This window comes from Castor canadensis, chromosome 4, assembly GCF_047511655.1.
Source record: "Castor canadensis chromosome 4, mCasCan1.hap1v2, whole genome shotgun sequence".
Taxonomy (NCBI): domain Eukaryota; kingdom Metazoa; phylum Chordata; class Mammalia; order Rodentia; family Castoridae; genus Castor; species Castor canadensis.
Window position 1 is genome coordinate 143079950 of NC_133389.1, and position 23572 is coordinate 143103521.

A 23572-nucleotide genomic window follows, 5' to 3' on the forward strand; every position below is an offset into this window, starting at 1 on the left:
AGGGTTAATTGATTTCAACAAGGGGGACAAGAAAACTCAATGAGGGAAAGAACAATCATTTCAGCAAATGGTTCTGGAGCAATCAGATCCACATGCAAGAAATAATTTTAGAGTTCTTACTCACTCAACACAGAAATACTAACTCAAAATGGATCATACATATAATTATAAACTAAAACTATAAACTACTTAAGTGAAAACGTAGGAGTAAATCTTTGTGGCCTTCAGTTAAGTAACACTTTCTTAGTATGACAACACTAGTGACAAAAGATAAATTAGAGCTTATCAAAATAAAAACCCTTGTATTTCCAAATATGCCTTCAAAACAGTGAAAAGACAGCTCCATAAAATGGAGGAACTATTTTCAAATCCTGTATCTGATAAAGGATTTGTATCTAGAGTAATATCTTAAAAACTCTTCAAGTCAGTAATAAACAGACAACTCAATTTAAAAATGCACAAAGGATAAAATAAATATCTCCCCCTTGAAGACATACAAATGCCAACCTATACATAAAAAGAGACCCAATATCATAAGCCATCTTGGAAAATGCACATCAAAATCAAAATCATACACACTAGAATTATAATTCAAAAAAGATGGATCATGACAAACATAGCCAAGGATATGGAGACTAATATACTACCACTGGTAATGTAAGTGATAGAGTCACTTTAGAAAATAGTCTGTCAATTCCTCAAAAAGTTAAACATAGAATTACATACGAATTCTACTCCCAAGAGAACTAAAACATGTCCACACAAAAATGTGTACAGAAATGTCCCTAATAGCATTGTTCATCACACCCATAAATTGGAAACAACCAAGTGCTCATCAAGTGATGAACAGATAACCCAAATACAGCAGTCACATCAATGCATTAGGAAATTTTTTTTTTACTCAAAAGAATAAAGTACTTAGACAGGTTCCAAAAAGGATGTCATGTTAGATGGAATAAGCTAGTCACAAAAGATCACATACTGAATGACTCTACTTACATGAAACATTCAGAATAGACATGTTTATAGAGACAGAGTAGATTAGTAGTTGCTTTGTGCTGGAGGAGGTAAATTTAGGAACAAATGGGGTGTGTACCAATGTGTACAAGTTACTTTTTAGAATGATGAAAATAAATTTTGTTGATGGTTGTACAAGTTTGTACACTAAAATTATTGTACTGCATGCTTTGGTAGATTTTACATGAACTGTTTGTATCTCTGGATAAGTACAAGCATATATGTGTATATATATATTTGCATATGAAAACCACAGGTAATAAGAGAAATGATGTGATTTTATCCAAGGTTCAGTGGTTCAGTTTTAGCTCTCTGAAGTCCTCGTTCAATGGTCTTTCCACTGAGTTTCATTAGTGTACTTTCTCTCTCTCTCTCTCTCTCTCTCTCTCTCTCTCTCTCACACACACACACACACACACACACACACACACACACACATACACACACACAAAAATATACCTAGTAGTTTTGATGAAATTATGGCAAAAATCATTCAAACCCTTCCTTTTTACGCATGTTGATCATTCTTAACCATTCATAGGCTTTGTGTATTTATGTTCCAAGTGAGGATCATCTACCACAGACATGTCAGAAATCACAAGAGAGGAGAACGTAGTTTGAAATGTATACAGTTCTTAAAATGTTAGTAAGTTTTCTTCTGGCTTTTCTTTCATGACATACATACTTCAAAAGACAAATACTTTCTCCAACATAATTGCAAGAAAGTAGTTACAAGAATTTGAATTCAGCTATAAAATGTAGCATAGTATGTCCATTAAATATATAATAGATTTATACAAAAGTGTCAGATATAGATGGTGATGGATAAAATTATGTGTTAATTTGACAGATATCGAGACATTTGGTGAAACATGATTCTGGGTGTCTGACAAAAATTCAGGAAATTTCAGTGAAATGTCTAGAGGTATAATGATGTGGGATGTGTTGAGCTGCCTTTTCCAATGTGAAGAATAAATTGTTGCATCTGCCCCTCCTACAATCAAAAAAGAGGCACAATGCCTAGTTGACTTCTTTGAAGTTTGAAGACAACGTATTTCTCATTAGTGCCTGTTACTCTTGTCCATTTACCTAGTGCCCTGAGAAGCTGCTAGGTTTGAGTGAGGCCCAGAATAAAAAAAAAGGCTTGGGCTGCCATGTAAGCTGTTCTGCCATATGACCTAGCAGATCCAATGCTGCTTGAAGTGTCGGTGGTAGACAGAGATTCTGTTTTAAACCTGTGGTAGGCCCCTACAGATGAATCACAGCCTTACACTTTCTACAGGTAACTATTCTCCTTTTGAGAAATAGCTCTTGGTTTGCTGTAGGCCTTCGTGGAGACTGAATACTTAACCTCAGGCCACCAAGTTAAATATAACCTGAGCTTTCCATCATGAATGTCATTTCTCCCACCATGTCATCCAGTTTGGTGTGTACAACAGTACTTCACAGAGTGCTTTATACGAAATCAAACTATTACATGAAACTATTATATGAAAGCACAAGTAAGTTTCAGAAAAGAAGACATGGTTACCATTCCTGCTTCACTACCTTCTCTATTCTAGCCTGGACCTTTGGGTTTATGGAAGAACTTCGTATGACAAGTTAACAGAAGCAAAGAAGACTTGGATCTGTTACACAGATGATTCTCCATAATATACAGCTGGACCACTAGAAAGTGGACAACTGTAGCATTATAGCTCCTTTCTGAAACATTCCTGAAGGAGAGTGGTGAAGGGAAATCTCCCAGTGGGCAGAACTTTGAGCAGTGCATCTGGTTGTTCACTTTTTTTGGAAGAAGAAATGTCAAAATATATGATTATACATCAATTCAAGGTAGAAGGCTTAAGGTTTGGCCAATGGTTAGGAACTTAGAGAGAGCCTGATTGAAAAACTGGTGATACAACAAGGGGATTGGACTTTGAGCACATGATAAAAGCTTTAGCACACAAGGGAGGGGTGAGGATAGGTAAGACACCTAAAAAATTAGCTAGCATTTGTTGCCCTTAACGCAGAGAAACTAAAGCAGATACCTTAAAAGCAACTGAGGCCAATAGGAAAAGGGGACCAGGAACTAGAGAAAAGGTGAGATCAAAAAGAATTAACCTAGAAGGTAACACACACGCACAGGAAATCAATGTGAGTCAATGCCCTGTATAGCTATCCTTATTTCAACCAGCAAAAACCCTTGTTCCTTCCTATTATTGCTTATACTCTCTCTACAACAAAATTAGAAATAAGGGCAAAATAGTTTCTGCTGGGTATTGAGGGGGTAAGGGGGGAGAGGGAGGGGGCAGAGTGGGTGGTAAGAGAGGGGGTGGGGGCAGGGGGGAGAAATGACCCAAGCCTTGTATGCACATATGAATAATAAAACAATAAAAAAAAAGAAATGTTTTATTTGGGGATTATTTTCATCAAAGAATTGAATTATGCAAAAGAATTATGGAGCAAGTCTTACTACAATATCTGATTCAAATGACTTACATAGTCAGCATATGCCATTTTAAATAACCACTTTGTGTTTTAAAACCTCTTTTGAATAAATTTGTTGGATCTCACTTTGTACCTAGTTAGAACTCAAAAAAAAAAAAAAAGAAAAACTGGTGATAAGGAAATATGAAGAAGAGGTATACAGGCAGAACTCTCCCAATAGACAAAAATGTGAAGGTATTTGTGTCCCATGTGAATGGTTACCAAAGGGTGATTTTAACAAAGGAGGATTGTAATAGTTGAGTGGTTAAGACGTGTTCTGTGAATAAAAGTCAGCCTCTTTCTCCAGCCACCCTTTAATTGCCCAATGGGGTGATAAAGTGGTCATGGTGGCAGGGATGGAGGCTACAACTGGGCTCAGTAATATAAACTTCTATTTGCCAAGACTAGTCAAGCTATAGCCATAGCTGAGTTCCTAATTTGTCACCAGCAGAGACCAATACCAAGTCCCCAATATGGCATCATTCCTGGGGGTGATTAGCCAGCTATCTGGTGCCAGGTGGATTATATTGGGCTTGTTCTTTCATGAAAGGAGAAACATTTTTTCCTTATTGAAACAGATGCCCTAGATATGGACTTCCCTTCTCTGCACATAATGCCTCTCCCCAAACCACCATCCATAAACTGTCTTATCAGTCTTGGTATTCCATGCAAAATTGCTTCTGACCAAGGAGTTCAATTCACAGCAAAAGAAGTATGGTAATTGGTCCAATGCTCATGGTATTCACTGGTTGTGTTTCCCATGACTCAGGAGCAGTTGGCTTGACAGAAGTATGAAAGATTCTTTTGATGACTCACTGGCAATGCCAGTTAGGTAGTAATACTTTGCACTGAATCAGTAGCTATAGCTGATTCTTCCACATTCAAGATTTATTGGTTCAGGAATCAAGGGGAGGAAGGGAAGTAGAAAACCCACTATCACCGCTGGTTACTCACTAGCAAAGATTTTACTTACTGACTTTGCAACCTTATGCTCTGCTGGCCCAGAGGTCTTGGTTCCAAAGGAAAGAATGATTACATTCAAGAAATACAACAAAGACTCCATTCCATGGAAAGTCACTATGCCTGGGCTCTTTGGTCACCTCATGACTCTGAATCAACAAAGAAGGGAATTACTGTGTAGGGTGTATGACTGATACTGGCTGCCATGGGGAATCAGGGCTACTACTGTACAATGGAGAAATAGAGAATCTTTGGAGAGTCTCTTAGTAGTACCATGCTCTGTTATTAAGGACAATGTAATAATACAATAACCAAATCTAGACAGATGGACAAATGACTGGCAACTTTCAGGGATGATGGTTTGTGTCACCTTATCAGGTAAAGAGTCACAAACAGTTAGGTGCCTGCTGAAGTCAAAGGAAACACAATGGAAGAAAATAGTTATAAATACCAACTATAGCCATATATATATATATATATATATATAGTTATAAAAACAAGATCTATAAGGGTCAAGAATATTTTCCCATTTTATTACTCAGACTAAAACGGTGCCATCATCTGTTCCTGGTCTCTAGCTTGAACTTTTCAGCCTTCATAATTGTATAAGCCAATTCCTTATAATAAATTACCTTCTCTATCTACCTATGTATTTACCTTACCTATCAATTAACCTATTTAATAGTTCTATTTCTCTTAAAAACCATGATTAATACACCGATATAGTGATCAATGTACTTTATTTCTGACCCCTTTCCAAGTTTTGTTGTATTTTCTTTTCCCCAAATCAACATACTTTCTACTGAAGGAAAATCATATTCATTATAATTAAAGCATATGCTGGTATAAAACATATTATTTTTATTTCTTTGTCATTGATTTTACATTTGACTATCCTAAAGTTCCAAATTTATGCAGGTATCTATGTTTATTTCAGAAATATGTCACTAATATTTGCTAATGTGAAGGTAATACCTTATTTCATTTTTGTATTTTATCAATTGCTGTGCACTTCTTCTTCCAGATATATGTCTCCTAATATCTGCTGATTATAAGCCTTTATGGCTAGTTGGGAGCTAATATCACTTTTATTACCCTAGATGAAACAATTTTGATTGTAGAGAGTTCATTTTAGGATGAGCTTAGAGAACAGAATGAACTACTATGTCAAAGACTTTGAAAAGGCAGCAATGAATAAAAAAGCACTGTCGTAAACAATCCTTAGATGGTCATCTGTCCAAGTGCATTGTCCTGATTTCTCATGTCTAATTCATAGCTTAGTGATAAAGGGATGAGTAGACTACTCCCAATTAATTTTATTTTGCATTGGGGGCTAGAAAAATCAGATATTTGTTTTCATTATTTATTTTCCTTCTTTTAATAAGCATTTAGACCTTCAGCAGCATTGATTTTTCAATTGGGTATTTCATACAATTTTACAATTTGTTCAATCACTTATTAGATATTCCACCTTCTGTTCATAGGGGAAAATGTCTGGAATAGACTGATATGGGCTACTCAGGACAGCTTACTGGTTTGTTGCTTAGATGAGCCAACATATGCAATTTATCATATTTGGAAGGAAACCACTGAAGACCAGCAATAGTTTTTACCCAACTTAATACACCTTTGGGAGGACAGTTTCTCAGTAAACAATGCTTATACTTCAGAAAGCTATTTATTATGAACACTCTGGATACAGACAATAGAAATGTTATCAGTACATACACTATCTAGTTTCTTGGAGTTATTCAAGAAGTTTGTCTAGCACAGACTTAGAGGGGATATAGGTTTGGTTAATTTTTTAGATTACAAATGGCAGGCTAGTATCCTCAAACAAATGTGTGTTGAGAAGTTTTCAATTTATGCTAAAAGAACAAAGTTTATGTCACAGAAATTAAGTTCAAATAAAAACATTACTAAATGTGTGACAATATTCCTAACAACTATCAAACATCTCAGCCTCAAGGTTAAGTTTTCTAGAGAGATGGCTGCGATAATGTGCAAAGTACAATTAGATTTTCTTAAAACACACCCACCCCCACACACAATTTCCTCCCACACATTCATGGGAGGAAAATATATTTCAAGATTTTAGTGGCTATTTCGGATAGGGATGGCATTTTTCTATAGTTTTCAAAATCTCTATGATAAATATGTATAACTTTTGCAATCAGAAAAAAGTAAAAATCCATCTTCATGTAACCATGCCAAGACATTGCCAACAGTATAGCGATGAAAACTCACTCATGTATGGATCATATTTATTTTCCACTTCATTTGGTGATTCTTTTCTCTTTTTCTATTTCTCATCACTAATAATTTCTACTCTCAGCAAAATATACCATTATGATAAAATATACATTTCTTTGCCACTTTGAATGGGCACATAGCCCACTAGCTCTTCCTAAAGGTACTAAGACAAAAGAACCCAATTCCTATCTCTTGAGTTCCTTGATTCTGTGCTCTTTTCATAACCCTTTGAAACGCCAATGGTGGCATTCAAGGACTGAAGAAGGAAGTGTGCTGTCATGGCTAGTCTCTAAAATCTGTGTTATATACCTCTTTACTGAATCAGGTAATCTGAAACTTGTCACTAGGTTAAATGCATAAATGTCTTTCCATGTTCCATAATCAGGATTGCTAGTGCTATTGCAAAACAGGTGCATCAAATTGAAGCTTTAAGAAATTAGGTTTTGGTGAAGGTCTGTCTGTTTTAAATCTTAAGACTAGAAACCTGTTCATCTAATTGTGCACACATATAACCAAAATGAGGATATTCCCTATACATAATAATTTAATATACCATTACAAAAAACAAATGAAAACCACATAATCTTGGGAAGAAGTGAAAAGAAAGAAAGCGTATGTACCTATTAGTAAGAACCTCATGGATACAGACAATACAGATGTGCTAGTGATGGACTGTATCATGAACAGACAGTTAAAGTCTGCTTTTATATTTCATTAAGAAGTATGAAATTCAGCTGGACCTTATGGTTCATACCTGTAATCCCAGCTACTTGGGAGCTAGAGGCAGGAGGGAGTTTGTGGCCAGTCCAGGCACAAGGTAGTGTGAGACTTCAACTCAAAAACAAGATAAAAACAAAAGGGCTGGGGCAGTAGCTCAGGGGATAGAGCGCTCATCCAGCATATGCAAGGCCTTGAGTTTAATCGCCAGTGGCAAAAAAAGGCATGAAATTCTACACCAAATGTATAGCATATATGAGAGATATACAGTATATACATGTATCTGCATACATACATAATATACTCACAATTTATGCTATTAATTTTATGAGGAGACCTTTAACAATAGTTAAGAGCTTGTTTCTGAGGTCAGCCTGGCTGGTTCAAATTGGGCCTCTTCTACTTATTGTTGGGCTTTGGGAAGCCTGATAAACTTCTCTGTGTGTGGCCTAAATTTTCTTTTTGATATAGTCAAGAGTATTAGTGTACTGAATTTCATAAGATTGGTGTGAGAATTAAATGGCTTAATAACATGTAGGATGGTATCTGACACATAGAAAGCACACTTTAAAATTCTGTCATATTCTAACAATCACATTGAGATTCATGCTTTTATCTTCATGACTAAAATGTTACACTGGGACACTGGATTATGGAGATGAATGCCCTGATTCTAGGGACAGGAATCACTGACTCAGAATGTGCTAGAGATTGTAGCCCCCGAAACACAAGAAAAAAATCAAGCATGAGACTTTTATGAGTGAGCACAGCATTTCATTAGCGGAGTGATCTACAATGAGATTTTTAAAAAAACAAGTAGAAGTGAAACAAGTAATGGGAACAGTTATCAGTAGCAGGAAGCAAATATATGTTAAAGGTTTGTTTCCTTTCTTCTGTTATCATGTAATATTTCATCATTTTCACATAAAATAGAAGTTACATGATTAATACTTCATGGCCTTCTTAAATATTATAAAATATATTAAAGTTCAGAATTTTTATTTCTGTGTTTCTTGGCATTTTACACTAGATCTAGGTTTGTAGCTGTTATACTCCAATTGTGTCTTATTAATCACCATGTGATAGCTAGCCTAGCTGAAGTACAGAAACAGAAAAATTCAAGAGACTTTCTAGAATTTAGGTGAACATCAAAGTCTTTCTGAAATAGGCTAGTATCACAGAAAACCTAAGGTTTTAAAGACTATGGTTCATTTTTAAATCTCAATTTTTTTGTTACTTTTCATGAAGTACAATTCTCCTTGTTTAGAGGATGGGCTAGTTGTTAATTGTTATTAATTGACTATTGCTTATTTGTAATTTCCTTATTAATTTATCATCCAAAGTATCATTTGAGGCATTGACTGCAGAAAGAAGCATGAGTCCAGTGATAAGTCATTTGTTGACACAGGGCTTTGTTTAATGTCTTCTATAGACCATCATATAGATCATGCTAGAAATACTAGTTCAATCTGTATATAATTACATTAATAAATTTTACTTCATTGTATGAAATCTAGGTAAATAAACTGATTTTTCAAGGTAGGTGGAGAAATGCAAACTATAAAATGAAACTCAAACTTTTATAACTGAACATTCCCTTGCTGGTAAATATCAGCATTTTTCCTTTGAAATTATGAGAGTGGAAGAAATTGTTTTTTCCCAAATCAGGAGCTGATTTTCTCCTCTCCTTAAAAAATGTTCTAGGCAAATGGAAGCATTGAAGGGAAAAGAAGAGTCTTTACCCCTCCCATCTACACAAATAAGAATCACAATGGCAAGTTTCAGAAGTGACAACCACTATTTTCACGGTAAATGAAGGTAAGAGGCAAGGGAGCTAATACTCCAACCACAGGAATCTTTGAACTGAAATGGGCTTCTCAAAAAAGCCATTTATACATTTAACAAAAGCTTCAGATTCTCTATTTTTTTCATTGTCTACATGAGTAAATTCTTCTTAGAAGCCAGCCCTAATTTTGGTTTACCTCATTTACAGTTTTTGAGGTCAGAGAGCAAAGGAAATCAATAAAAAGGAAAGACTGAATAGATTCTTAGTTTGCTAAAATTTTGTGGGGAATCAGCATCCCCTTCTTTTGTACCATGTACAATCCTAACTGATCTTCTTTCTACTAAGTAAAAACAACAGGAAACTTTCCACTGGCAACACAGTCTTTTTGTTCATTTTTCAACCAGTAGTAGTTTTAAAAGAAATTAATTTCTGTATTTTCCTCAGAGGTGTCTTAATTTTCCCTATCAAAGTTGCAACCCAAATGGACTAAAGTCAGCAGGACCTAATGTCTAATTTACTTATATGTGTGGTGAAATCCATTGCCAAGGATCATCCATGACCACTGCCCTGCTTCAAATATTCATGAGTCTCCACAGTTCAAAATGCATTAAAGGTAGGAAAGATGCCAACAACAGAGTCTTCCTAGTGACAAGGAGCCTTCTCAGATCGAAAGAGCAGGATGTTAAAGACTTCAAACTAAATGGGCTTTGTGAGAGATACTCACAAAAGAAATGCCAAATCTTACACTCCATTTTACTTATGAACATTAGTGAAAAAAAAGAAAAATAGATGCTTAGTCTTTCTCTCTTGTGAACTCTCTCTTTTCTTACCATTACAGTTGATCACAAAGATGTTATATATTTGTGGACAAGCACTGTAGTACTGGAAAACATTACTAATGCTTTCAGAGACAAAAATGAATGACTACTGAGAAATTAATAGCATTTAAGCCAATATAATTTTGCTAATGGAGCCTGAGTGGGCATGTAGATATACTGCAAAAGCAAAGTTAAAAGAGGAATAAACAGCTATAAAGCATTTGTATAAAGCAGAGACATATAATAATTTAAATTGTCTCTTTATGTCCTTTATCATCTGGCTGCATCTGCTCTTACACCTGTGCTCCCTTCTTTGATTATTCTGATGCCCTGGAAATATAGGCACACAGCCAATTTCAAATCCAGCCATTCTTATGATCACAACCAGCTTTCAACTTGCTTTTTTTTTAAAAAAAATACATTAAATCAAGTATCAACCCATGGGCTCTGAACTACTTCTGACTGACAGGACCAACAGAAAGTGCCAGGCTAATTACTTTTAAGGAATAATTCCTAGAGCAAAGAGTTACTACTGACCTACTTTGGACTTACTGAGATAATTTATCAGGTGAGATAATTAAAGGAAGATAAAACTGTTTCTAAAATGAACCAAGTATCAGATATATTTGTTGAAATCATGAGTTGGTATTCCCAGTGCTATCAAATGGGGCTTTATTACTTTACAATGAATCAATTTATTATGTTTATCTTATTTATAAGCCATTCTTTTTATTTATGAAGTACAGTTGGTAGGGTGTACTTGAGAGTCCCTTTGATGTATAAATGTGTTAGTTTTGACTCTTGTCAGTCTGAATATAAACACTCTTTCAAGTTCTTCTCCCTACCCCCAACCTCTTTCAGGCATCACATGTCCCTTTGTGCAGCTGTTTCAGGTGTTTCCACCTTAAATAAAGGATGGCTTTGTTATGACAGTGGAAATACTGCAGTATGGACCATCCATTTTTCTGAATTTTAACTATATCTCTTGGAAGCTTAATCCTTTCCTACATTTAAGTAAATATCTATAACTGAAGAATCTTTTATAGCAATCATCTTGTTGTCTTTCCTTCTAAGATACCTGACCTATTCTGATTTTGCAGGCTTGATATTTCTATAAGAAGAAAAAGACAAGAGAAAACCTAGAAATGAAATCATGGAACATAAACTCAATCTTATATTAGATTATAGCCATCTGTTTTTTCAAAATAAAAGCATTAAATGTTATGTCATTAGAATTATGGTGTATCAATGCCACCCTCTAATTATTATTTTCTCTTTTTTAACTCTCCTTTTCACAATCACTTTTATTTTGTTTCTTTTCTATTTCAAGTGTGACTTGCTCCTTAACTCAAAAGCTCATCTAACTATGAAAAGATGATCAGCTGACTGCACTGACTTAATACTAACAAAATATTTATACTCGCCTTAAAAGTCTTCAAGTATGTTTGAGGACCTAGACTTAGCCCTTGTGGCAAAATGTAAAATATTAATTGCTTAGGGTAGGGTTAAAGAAAGATAAGGAATTTATTTTTCACCTTTATGTGTATTTCTTAGACACAGTAATATTATTTCTCACTAATATTTACTTATATCTCACTATTACTTCATAGTGCAGGATTGAGGAAATTTGTATGCACAGAATTATGGTTAAGCTGGTGTAAAAGGCAAAATGTAACATTGAATGCTGAGTTTTGCTCTTTGTTATCACATAGCACATGCAGTTTTTATATTTTCAAGAGGATCTGGCAATGGTTTCATTCACAATCAACAGTGTATTGAAGCTCACTGGATGCAGTGAAGATTCTGTTGACTAGTACTGTACTCACATCAATCCCCAATTGCTTCCTATCTTACTTTATGGCTCTTCCATTCCATGCCTATTTAATTTCATTTATTGCTTTATTCTTGTGTCCTTCAGCTGTTTCCAATCTGCCCTTCATGGCCATAACTAAATACAATATGTTAACATACAAAGGTACTTATGTAAATGAAAATCAATGCACTCATTTTGGCACCATTCTTTATTGCTTACATTGGGCATTTTAAATACATTTTACTTAAATGTTAATAACTTTTCATTCTTGCCTGGGAAGTATAATGATCTTCTTGGCTCCCTGCCCCTGCAGCCATCTAATCTTCACAGCTATGGCCACTTAGCCCCCATCTGGAGGTTCCGACTTATTCCAAAATTTGGAATGAATCTTGTCTCTAGGCTGAGGGCATACAAGATAGCCTGGCCAAAAGCTTGGATCATCAGTTGATCAAGCATCCAGTTGGTCTTGCTGCTGGTTTCATTTTGATCTTGTCATTTATTTCCTAGATTTAGGCTACACATTTCCTATCCAAGGTTTGGCTTTTTATAGCTCTCCCACTAAGTGGATATCCATCTACTCCTTCCTGTTTCAGTCCTTAATCCATTTTCCTGACTGATACCCAATTCCTCCATGACTAAGGCTATGCTTTCATACTTCTTCTTGTACCCTTTATAATTAAGCTTCTCTTTCTGAACTTCAGATACCATGTTTGGTCCCTATTGACAACTTCTGAACCATTCTGATACCACCAGTCTTGCCTATATCTCCTTGAACTTCCTTCACACCATCTATCTGAACTTTTTCAAGAATACCACAAGTATGCTTCTTGGATGGTTTCCCACTGCCTGCCATAACATCTTCCTGGTCACCAGCTCTAACCTGCAGGTCTTGGGAGTCACTGCTTATACACTGCCTGCAATTTGGCTATCTCATTATTCTAGACACGACAGGAAAGAAGTATATTTTAATTGCATCTTTGGTTGACTCGTCCTGCCACCACCCTTTTGGTTACTTTCACCTTATTTCTTTCTTGGCCTTGCTACTTAGAAACTTCTTGGTTCCTCTTTGTAAAATAAACCAATAATAGAACCTATCTCTTATGGTTATTTTGAAAATAACAGAGAAAAAATGTTTATAAATAATGAAGCACATAGTGTGCAGCCAATAATTTTAGCTGATACTATAATCTCATGTCATAAATATTTGTACTTGAATAATGAAACTATGTTGCTTAAAAATGATGGTTAAAAAGATTAGAAACTAGAAGAAGAGACCCATGGCATTACTAAAGGAAAGCTTGAACTACAGATGCATTCAAAGATTCTTTGAGTTAGCCATTTATTTTAAAGCAGTATTTTTGTATTCACGTAAGGAGTTTTAGAAGAATAAATTTTTAAGCCCCACTTCTCTGAAATTTGGATCCATTAAGTTTCGGGTGGAACTAAAGAACTGGTAAACTTAAAGATTTCCAAAAGTAACTCTGATGATCTATCACATTTGAGAATCACAAATCTATCATCCATTAGGATGCCCTGGATGTTCTTAAGAAAATATATATCCATCTGTTTACCTCAAGCAAGTGGCTAGACTCCACAATGCAACTCCTATCTGCCCAATTGCTACAAGTGTTTGGCAGGAATAGAAGCTATTAATGGCTACTTTTATGAATGGATAATTATTTAATTTACCTGAAAGTACCCCAGTTTTCTCAGATGGAAGGTTCACCTTAATTTGCATTAAGAGATATTGTGAGTGCTGTTTCACTCCTGCTAAAATTATCTTGTCTGCATTTTCTCTGTTTCCTTCATTTCCCATAGGTGGATTCCTCCTTCTACTCACAAAAATTTGATTTCCATGATTGTGAACTGCTCTAAGTAAGTAATCTGCATATTGAATTTCATAGGAGGAGGAAGAGAAAGAAGAGGAAGAAGAAAGGTAAGGGGAGGAAAAAGAGAGACTGACTGCATCTTTTCACTATTATGACACAGAAGGCTCACTCTTAATTTTAGATTATTTACTTTGATATATGATCAGGCCAAGACCAATACATGTGGATGCCATAGAAAGCTAAATGTCATGGATATTATCGATTATTTGTTTCATATATCTTCAAAAGTGTTGCCAAATATTACTTGGAGGAAAGGAGAGGATGATCTTAGTGGGGCAGCCAGAGATTTTTTTTTTTTTGCTTAAGTGTCACCAGTTCAACTATAAATACATGCATACTCCCTATCATAAATCTCAAAGTTACTCAGACCTACATCTTAGAAATCATATCAGCAACGTCTATGGTTTCTATGGTTTGTGTGAATCTATTTGTTAAAATTCTTACCCTCAAGGTGATGGATGCTATTGGGAAGTGGGGGTTTGATAAAGTCATGAGGGCTCAGCCGTCATGATTGGGATTAGTATTCTTATAAAAGAAACCCAGAGAGCTTTCTTGTGCCTTCTACTGTGTAAGGGAACAGTGAAATGAAGGCTGTGCACAAGAAAGCAGGCCCTCACCAGACACTAAATCTGCTCAAGCTTGGATCTTGGAACTTCCCTGCTTCTAGAATGGTGAGAAATAAGTTTCTGTTGTTTATCAGGTACCCAGTATATGGTATTATAGTAGCTTGAACAAACTTAGCAGCCATTCATTTTTTCTTGATGATGTTTCTTGAGATACTCTAGTAAATATGATTTTTCCCTAGCTGTAATAACACTGAATATTTTAGGGGACCTTATGATATTTTAGTGTATTTTATCAAGAAATACCTTGCACAGCCTGCCTGGGTGGCCCATTTCTTAATCCAGCTCCAGAAATTCCTTGTTGCTATTATAGCCTTAATCCACCCCAAGCCCCATGCAGAAATTAGAAGGAAATAAAAATGCTGACAATGTCTTCCTCTGAAGAATGACTGATAAATAAAAATAAATTAATCAATGGCATTATTTTGTTTAAAAGACTAAAAATAGCATCTCACCAGACATCCTCGGCATCTTCATCACATTCTGCACCAAACTGGCAAATATCACAGGTGGATGTCTCCTTTTGACTGGTTTCTCCAGAGCCTTCAGGGACTGTAGGACAGAAAAACATAAGCAAAGGAAATACAGATAAGTGTGCATAATATCAAAACTTTAAGGCAAATCTGTTTTTAAGATGTTACTTCCCAGCGGGCCTATTTGTTAGTGGGGCTTCATAAGAACGTTGAGAATAACTCTAATAGTACTATGCTACCCATTGGTATGGAGTGAAAACTGCTTTTTATAAGCAGGAAAAAAGCAACTATCAAGAGGGTGTACACAATTTATGAAAATTGCTTAGATAATAAGCAGATCACATATGAGTTACTTAGTTAAAAGAGTTCGGATTGTTACCTTGTAGAGGAAAAATCTAGACTCTATATTATATATATATTTAAAAAAGACTGACCATTTTCTTATTCGTAAATTATAGATTTTCTTTTCATTTGAAGAAGGTTTTCAAATGAAAAATACTAGATAGGAGGAATTGCCTTATTAGATATACATCATTTCCCCCTCAAACCCTTAACTACTACAAGGAAAATATATTGACTATAAATCTCTAAAAGATAACTCAGTTTTTCATAGTAATTTCTTGACTTTCACATCAGTATTACATGAAGATCACCACAGTGATTTTCCGTGAGAGTTATGAGCATAAATTTTATTTTAAATATATATATTGAGTCACTGATGATGATTATTGATATTGGACCTTCCTCTCAAAGTGTAGGTATAAAAATAGCAAAAGTTAATTATAAAATTTGTTGTTCAAACTCAGAACACAATGGTATAAAATGAGAAAAAGTTTCTAGCATTTTAAATGCATGGAATGAGCAATGCTTTTGAGGTGATGGATGACTGCTAACCCAATCAAGATATAAAACTACTGTAAATATAAGATTCCGTGGACAGATTCTGTACTCTACAGTAGATGTTTAAAAACATTAAAAAGTGTGCTTCTGCAAAAGATCATGTATTTTCAACAGAAAGGTAACATGAGCCAATCCTATCTTTATGAACTCTAACACATCATGAATATGTCCTCTTAACCTGTTAAATGCAACCTTAGTTTGTTTTAACATATATTATTGTTTTAAAAAGAGAGTTTTTAATATTTACAAAGATAAAGATCTTCAATGATTTTAATGTATTGTTCGGTAGATGAGAGACTTGATATACAAAAAAGATAAGAAAAAGAAAGAGACATGAAAAGGTCTCCAGGAGAGTTCTCTGTTTTATAGTTCTTCCAGGAAATATAGGGAGACTTATTTTTTCTAAACGAACAAATTTTCTCCTGTGTTTGATGATCTTAACTTGCGTTTAACTTATGAATTAAAGAAGTCAACTTTAATTATGAAAATATTGATGGCATAGTTTTTAATCTGGATTTTTTTTTAAAGGAAGGAATCTTAGACTGTGAAAAAAGAGCAGCACTTGTCTTATCAACCACTTTACTACTCAAATACAGACGAGACCATTAGAGTGGACCATGGGGATAAGAGGAAAACTGGGGCCTTCCCACAAGGGAGCCTGAACAGCTGAGCCTGGTCTCTTTATTACTTTCTTATTATTAATGCAACACAGAAGCTGCTAATGGGAGAGAGCCTTTTAGTGTTAGCAAGATAGGCAACTTCCAGGCTAGAACTTCCCATCACTCAGGAAACATACAATCAAGATGGGAAGGCCCTTAATGACCAGTGATAGCCTCTTAGGGGCAGCCCCACTTCTTCAGCAGCTGAGATCCTTGGTAGGGGATCTATTGGATACAGGGACAAACTTTATGAACTCATCAGGACCAATACTAATACTTCTACTGTAAGTCACAGCACATTTCTATAAAAGGGCAGTTATTGGTAGAATGGAGATGTTTGGAAGTTCTCCTGTAAGGAGAAGTTAAATTCAGAAGAAGCCATAGCAACACCCCTATCAGTAAATATTCTGGGAATAAAATGCCTTTATATGAAGGCACTCACAATGAAAAATAAAGAAAACTCTCTCCATACTACTTGAAACACAGGTTTTCATCTTTGCAATACACAATTAGATTAACGCACACTTTCCTTTTAACCCTGTAGGGCCAATGGTTCTTAAATAGAGTTGGGCTCAAGAGTTTTGGTAGATTTTGTTTGTTTACTTATTTACTTGGTTTTTTTTAAACATAAATGTCCAGGAACATTCTTGGAGATACTGAATTAATAGCTTAATCTGGGGCTTGGATATAATATTCTAGAAAAAAAAAAACCCAAACTATCCCTGAGTAAGAATTTCAGTGTGAAGTGCTATGGAGAAGACTCCCATCAATCCAAAGCAGCCTTTCATGTACCGTCTACCACAAGGCTTTTGACATTGTTAATGCACAGGAAGCACCTAGAGGTTTGACTAGAATGCAGACTCTGATTCAGTAGGTGAAGAGCAGTTCAGGTTCTGCATTTCTTACAAGCCCCCAGCTGCTGCTGCTGTTGCTGGTCCACAGAGAGTATTTTTGAGTGGAAAGGATAGCACTGTGTTTTTCAAACCACAGTTCATAACCTATTATTTGTTAGTGAAGCTGGTGGGTCACAACCACATTTTTGTAGATATGAAGCAGACTGTACCAGACTAGAATACAAAAGAGTGCATCTTTGAGCAAGAATAGGCTTTATTATATAATAAGTGTTAGTTAGACATACGTACATACACAGAGGGCTGCAATATAAATTACAATTCTACTAAAGGTCACAGTCACACAAGCTTGAAAGCCACCAATTTAGCACATGTTGCAAGATTAGTAAATGTGTGTTGAACTGGAGTATTTCTTCTCTTTTTTCTACACTACCAGAAATGGGAAGGGAAGAATCAGTGCTTAATTATTTGCATTAAGATTCAGATTCTACTAGAATAAAATCTACTTATCCTGAAGTATTATCTTAACCATGCATTTATAGTTTAAGCCTATTGTTTTGAGTTGAGAAGTAAAATAATTATGTCCTTTTATTTTATTGCAACTTAGGTTTTAGCAAGGAGGAAATATTAGAGGCAAGGGAGCTTGTGCTCCTGAAAATACAGTGTATTTAATATGCTGTTCTACAATAAAACTGATTTATTCCTTTTAGGGAGATTGGGAATTGTAGGGTAAAAAAAAATGATCAAGTTACCTCTTTCTCAAATCTCTCTGCCCTGGAGGTTTCATCTGAAGGTTAATGAAGTTCCTTCTTTCTCAGTTTGGGCTGGACTGATACAGGTATTGACATTGGTCCTAAACAACCATGTGTACTGAGCCAAGTTCTCTTTTTACTTCACTACTATACCTCCTGCTTCTCTTGTAACATTCTTAGCCTATTTCTAAAGACATGGCAATATAAATTTATCAAACATATAGTTATTCAGTGTCATTCATTTTGTGTATGAACTGAGTTAAAAATGATATTCATGGAAAGACTTGGATTTTAAAGCTACTTTGAAATCAGTTATGAGGAATGCCTGTCAAGACACAGAGGACAATTCCACCATCTCAGAAAGTTCCCGTCTACTCCTTCCCACTGCTACCCCATGTCTCTACCAGTACCCTATCTATGGGCACATGAATGATCTGATCTCTATCATCACTATTTTAGAACAGTACATTAATGGAATCATATAATACGTAATATTTGTTTTGAACTTCCATCACTCACAATAATTGTAAAACTCAGGTGGTTATATATACAAGTAGATTAAATACTGTTATTGTTTAGTATTCCATCAAATAATACAACATAGCTTATTGATCCATTCTCCTGTTGAAGGACACCTGGGTTGTTTGGAGTTGATTGGAAATTATAATTAGGCCATGGGAATAGCTCATTAACTTGGTGGGGGGCACATGTATGATGTACGAGGCCCTGGGTTGGATCTCTGGCACCAAAAAAAAAGAGAAAGAAAGAAAAGGAAAGAAAGGAATTATAAGTGGGTATTTATGAATAAAATAGTTATAGTCATTCTTACAAAAGTACTTTTGTATACATATGTTTTTATTTCTCTTGGATAACTCCTTAGTAGTAGTAGGATTACTGAGTCTTAAGATAAAAATTATTGTTGTTATTGGTATCTTTACTTTTAACCTCTGGTTTCAGAAATTTTTGATATATTTTGGACACAAATTTTTGTCAGCTATATGTCCTGCAAATTTTTTCTTGATGGTGGTTGCCTATCAATGAGCAATAGTTTCTATTTTAATGAAATCAATTGTTTTCATTTGTGATTTTTACTTCTATATGTAGAAAGAAATATGTGACGTGCAGAAAGCCTTCTATTTAAAGTACAAGAAGATATTTTGTTTTCTTCAATTCTTTATTTTTCTAAATTTTTCAATTTGCATTACACTTGTGTTTGTGATCTGTCTCAAATTGAATTTTATGTTTCATGTGAAAGTAGAATCTTTTCATTCTTTCCTAATGTGATATTTCTCTCTTGATCTACAATGGAATGAAGCACAATGATTTTCACATGTTAAGCCAACCTTGCATTCCTGGGGAAATTCAAACCTGGTCTGGTATATTAACTTTTTAATGTATGGATGGATTTCATTTCTGTTATTTTGATAAGCATTGTGTATCTATATGTTCATTATATACTCTAACTGCAATTTTTTTCTTATCTTGTTCATGCTTGATTTTAGTCTGAGAGATAAAATAGCTTCATGATAAGAGGTGGGAAGTGATACCTCTTTCTCTACTTTAGGAAAGAAGTTGTATAAGATGAATATTTTTTCTTCATATGTTTGTTATAATTCATCAGTAAAACTATCTGGTGCCAGAGCAGTTTTTAAAGTTGTTTAATTGTAATTATAAATTTTGTTTATTTATATAAAGCTATTTAATTTTCTGTTTTATTGATTTCTGCTTTTGTTATTATCACCATTGTTACACACTTAGTGTTAAATTTATTTTTCTAGTTTATTAAAGTGGATGCAGAAGTGCATTACTTTATACCTTCTTATAAGAATTTAAATCTATAAATTTCATTGTAAACAGTGCTTTTGTTACATTCTACAAATACTAATGTCTTTTATTTTTATATATTTGTGTTTGAGATATATATTGTAATACCCACTGAAATTTCTTCTCTACCCATGAATTAGTACTATGTTTCTTAATTTCCAAATATTTAGAGATATTTCAAAGGTTTATTACTTTTGTTCACTCTTAATTTCTTAAACTTGACCATTTAATTTGTCATGCCTAGGAATCCTAATTCAATTTAAATCTTTTTAAAGTTTTGAAAATTGTTTTATGGCCCTGGATACAGTTTATGTTCAATATTCTAAGTGCACCTTAGAAATTGTAACTTTCTCTTCTGGGAGTAATTTCCTATCAATCTTAACCAACTTAATGATGGTTAATATTGTTCAAGTTATCCACAACTGTGCTGATTTTTTTAAATTGTTTTATCCATTACTGAGAAAGGAATGCTAAAATCTGCATTGGTGACAGTAAATTCGCTTCTGGTTCTTTCTAGTTTTGTCAACTTTTGTTTTATATTTGGAAGTTGTGCTATTGAGTGTATAAATTCTTAGCAGTTCATGTCTTATGAAAAGGAGAAGAGCCTTTTGAGTCTCTGGCACTCCTTTTCATCTTGAAGTCTAATTTACTTTCATATCCATATTATCATGAGCTTTCTACTTCCATTCTTTTACTTTCAACCTCTTTGTTTCCTTATGTGTAAGATGTGCTTCTTGTAAACAACATATATTTGGGTCTTGCTTTTTTAATACAGTATGAATATATCTGCATTAAATCAAAGTGTTTACTCCATTTCCTCTAACTTAATTATTGGTATGTTTTGTTTTAGTCCTACCAACTTGATGTTTGATTAATATTTGGTTCATCTTCTGTGTTCCTCTTTCCTGTTTTCTTCTGTATTTTGTTGAGCCAAGTATTCTATGGTATTCATTTTATTTTATTTCATGTAATGTTTTAGATGAGGGCAGTTATTTTTGTTATTATTTTAGTGGTTGCTTTAAGAATTATGATATGCATTATTAAATTCTCATAATCTATTACTTCATTAAACATTTAATAAAATTGTGAGAATACATTTCTGATGATTATCTTACAATCCTTGCATTCTTATATATTTTATTTCTATCTTGTTTGTAAAACTCATGCCAATTTTTAAAATTATTTTTACTTAAATAGATATCTTTTTCTTTTGTGATAACTGCAAAAGCAAAAAGCCAGAGATTTCAGTAGTAAGACACCTGCCAATTATTGTTAAATGATTTGAGTTCTGACCAATATTTTCCCCAACTTTTCAATACCACATTACCCATGGAAAACAATATTGATATATCACACATTGTATTATTTTTCACCATTAGTTTTCCTCTCCTTGTAATAAAAGGATTATATATTTCTTATCATAGCCATATGGCTTGCAGTTCCATGATGTCACACTTGGCCTTTTGACATGATTTGCCCATGAAATGTGGGTTGAATTGGGGAAGTATGAAATAGAAACTATGAAAAAGCCATCATGTGGACTGGTACTTTCTTGTACTTTCTGTCTGTATAATAAAGATACATCTAAACTATGAGATGTTCTTTTAATCAGTTCCAGAATGAGAAAGTACATAGAGCAGAGCTACACAGTTGATCACAACTTACAGGAGCAAGAAATGTGCCATTGATACTTTCAGCCTCTGAGTTTCTAGGTCATTTGTAACTAACTGTAACTTTACCTAGTGAAATATGACTAGAAGGCATGGACCAATGCCATTAATCAAGTCTAAAGGAACAAATACTTTCACATCTCATATTTTGCTTGCTTTATTTATCTATACCCTGGATCTGCTTTTAATTTTCTCCATGTTTGTCTTTGAGCCTTTTATTATTTCCTTTCTATGTCCATAAATATTCTGCAATAGTTAAAGAATAATTCTTCTATTATATTTTGATCTTCTTCCAAGACAACACACCTTTCCCATTCTGCATATGGTTTTCATTTTCTCTTCTATGTAGCTTCATTACATTTCTTTGTCTAACATATAAGATGTGTAGTTTATATTAGGCATAATGTAAACACATTTAAATAGAAACCTTGACATACATCAAATCTAAAATAAAGTAAATGGCTCCTGAAACTATAAAATTATATTAACAGGAGGAATGAGATTTCCAACCAAAAACAGAAAGACAATATGACTCTACTATACCATTCCTGGGCATATAACCAAAGGACATAGCTATTCATACTAGCTAAGCTACTGAATCTGCCTAGGTGCCCAACAACCAATGGAAGGATAAAGAAAATGTAGTATACATACACAATGAAGTGTTATTCTTCAGTCATAAAGAAGAAAAATGCAATCATGTTGTTTAAAGGAAAATGGATGGAGCTGGATATCATCCAGCTTGCTTGTGGAGCAAGATAAGCAAAGCCTTAAAAGACATGTTCTCACTCTTCATGTGGAATCTAGAACTGAAATTGACAATAATAATAATAATGAGACATGACTGTAAAGGAGAGACTGGTGAGGGGAGCCAGCAGACGGTAGAGGAGAAAGGAGAGGGTAAGAAGGCATGAATATGACCGAAGTACATTGTATATTTGTGATGATAGCAAAATGAAACTTACTAAATCCTGCAAAAAGAGGAGGTTAAGAAAGTGTAATGGAAGGGTGATCTTTACCAAAGTACATTATAGGCATATACGGAAATATTAAAATGAAACTCCTTTGTTAATTATTAAAATTTTGTTAAGCTTAATTTATGTTATTAAAAAGAACACTAAAATGAGATTTCCAGATTTAAAATGTAGACCCATAGTTAAAGGATCTATATGCGTTTAAATTATTCCAAAGTTGAGAGAAAGAAAAACATACAAAACTTGCATGCAGACATTAAACAGAAATGTTTCAAAATTTAGAATGTGTGTTTTTCTACTAGTTTGCAGTCAACATCAATCGGGTGCTCAGTGCCTCTTTCTTAAATAGTCAGAATAGCAAAGTAATTCTTCATAGACTTAATTATTTGTTACCTTTTTCTTAGATAAAGATTTTCTCAATGATATTCTGTTATAACTGTTAAAGCTGTTGTAACTAAACTTACTTTGCTTATACAAATTATGAACATCAACTTTTTTTTTTTGCAGCACTGGGGCTTGAACTCAGGGCCTCATACTTGCTAGGCAGGTACTCTACCACCTAGTCACTTCACCCAGCCCTGTTTTGTGTTAGGTTTTTGCAAAACAGGATCTCACAAACTATTTTCACAGGCTGGCTTTGAACCATGATCCTCATGCTCCCTGCCTCCCAAACAGCTAGGATTACAGCAACTTTTTTGAATAAATTGTTTAAATTATTATCTCATTATTACCAAAAAGATGAACGGTGGGTTTGCTTTCCATTGAAGGATACAATCTACTTAATGAATGGAAAGAAGTTGTTAAATAAAAACTCTCCATTCCTTCTTTCATGTGTACAATGGGCTTACATTCCATCCTGTTTGTCTTTCCCTCTCAAGTGCTTCTCCCACATGTAAGTTATATTTAGATGATGGAAACTGTTGACAGCTCCTAGAATCCCAGAAAATTCTAAGTTGTTGTTTGAGCCAAAGTCATGTTATCTTTCACATATTCTGATTTTTTCCTAGAAACCCCAATAATCATCGTTGTTATCATCATCATCAGAAGAAGAAAATACTTCCCCTTTTCTCATATTTGATGTGAGGATATTTGTTATTTGAATAGTAGTTATACTGTTCCATACT

At 34.4% G+C, this 23572-nt stretch overlaps 1 protein-coding gene across 1 annotated transcript in view; it reads right to left on the reverse strand.

Moving 5' to 3' along the window:
* Tmeff2 (transmembrane protein with EGF like and two follistatin like domains 2) overlaps nt 1-23572 on the reverse strand; it is a 226520-nt gene that overhangs the window by 86574 nt on the left and 116374 nt on the right. Inside the window, exon 5 of the mRNA XM_020158141.2 lies at nt 14801-14897. Coding sequence (XP_020013730.1) covers nt 14801-14897 — 97 coding nt within the window. The remainder of the gene's footprint in view (nt 1-14800; nt 14898-23572) is intronic.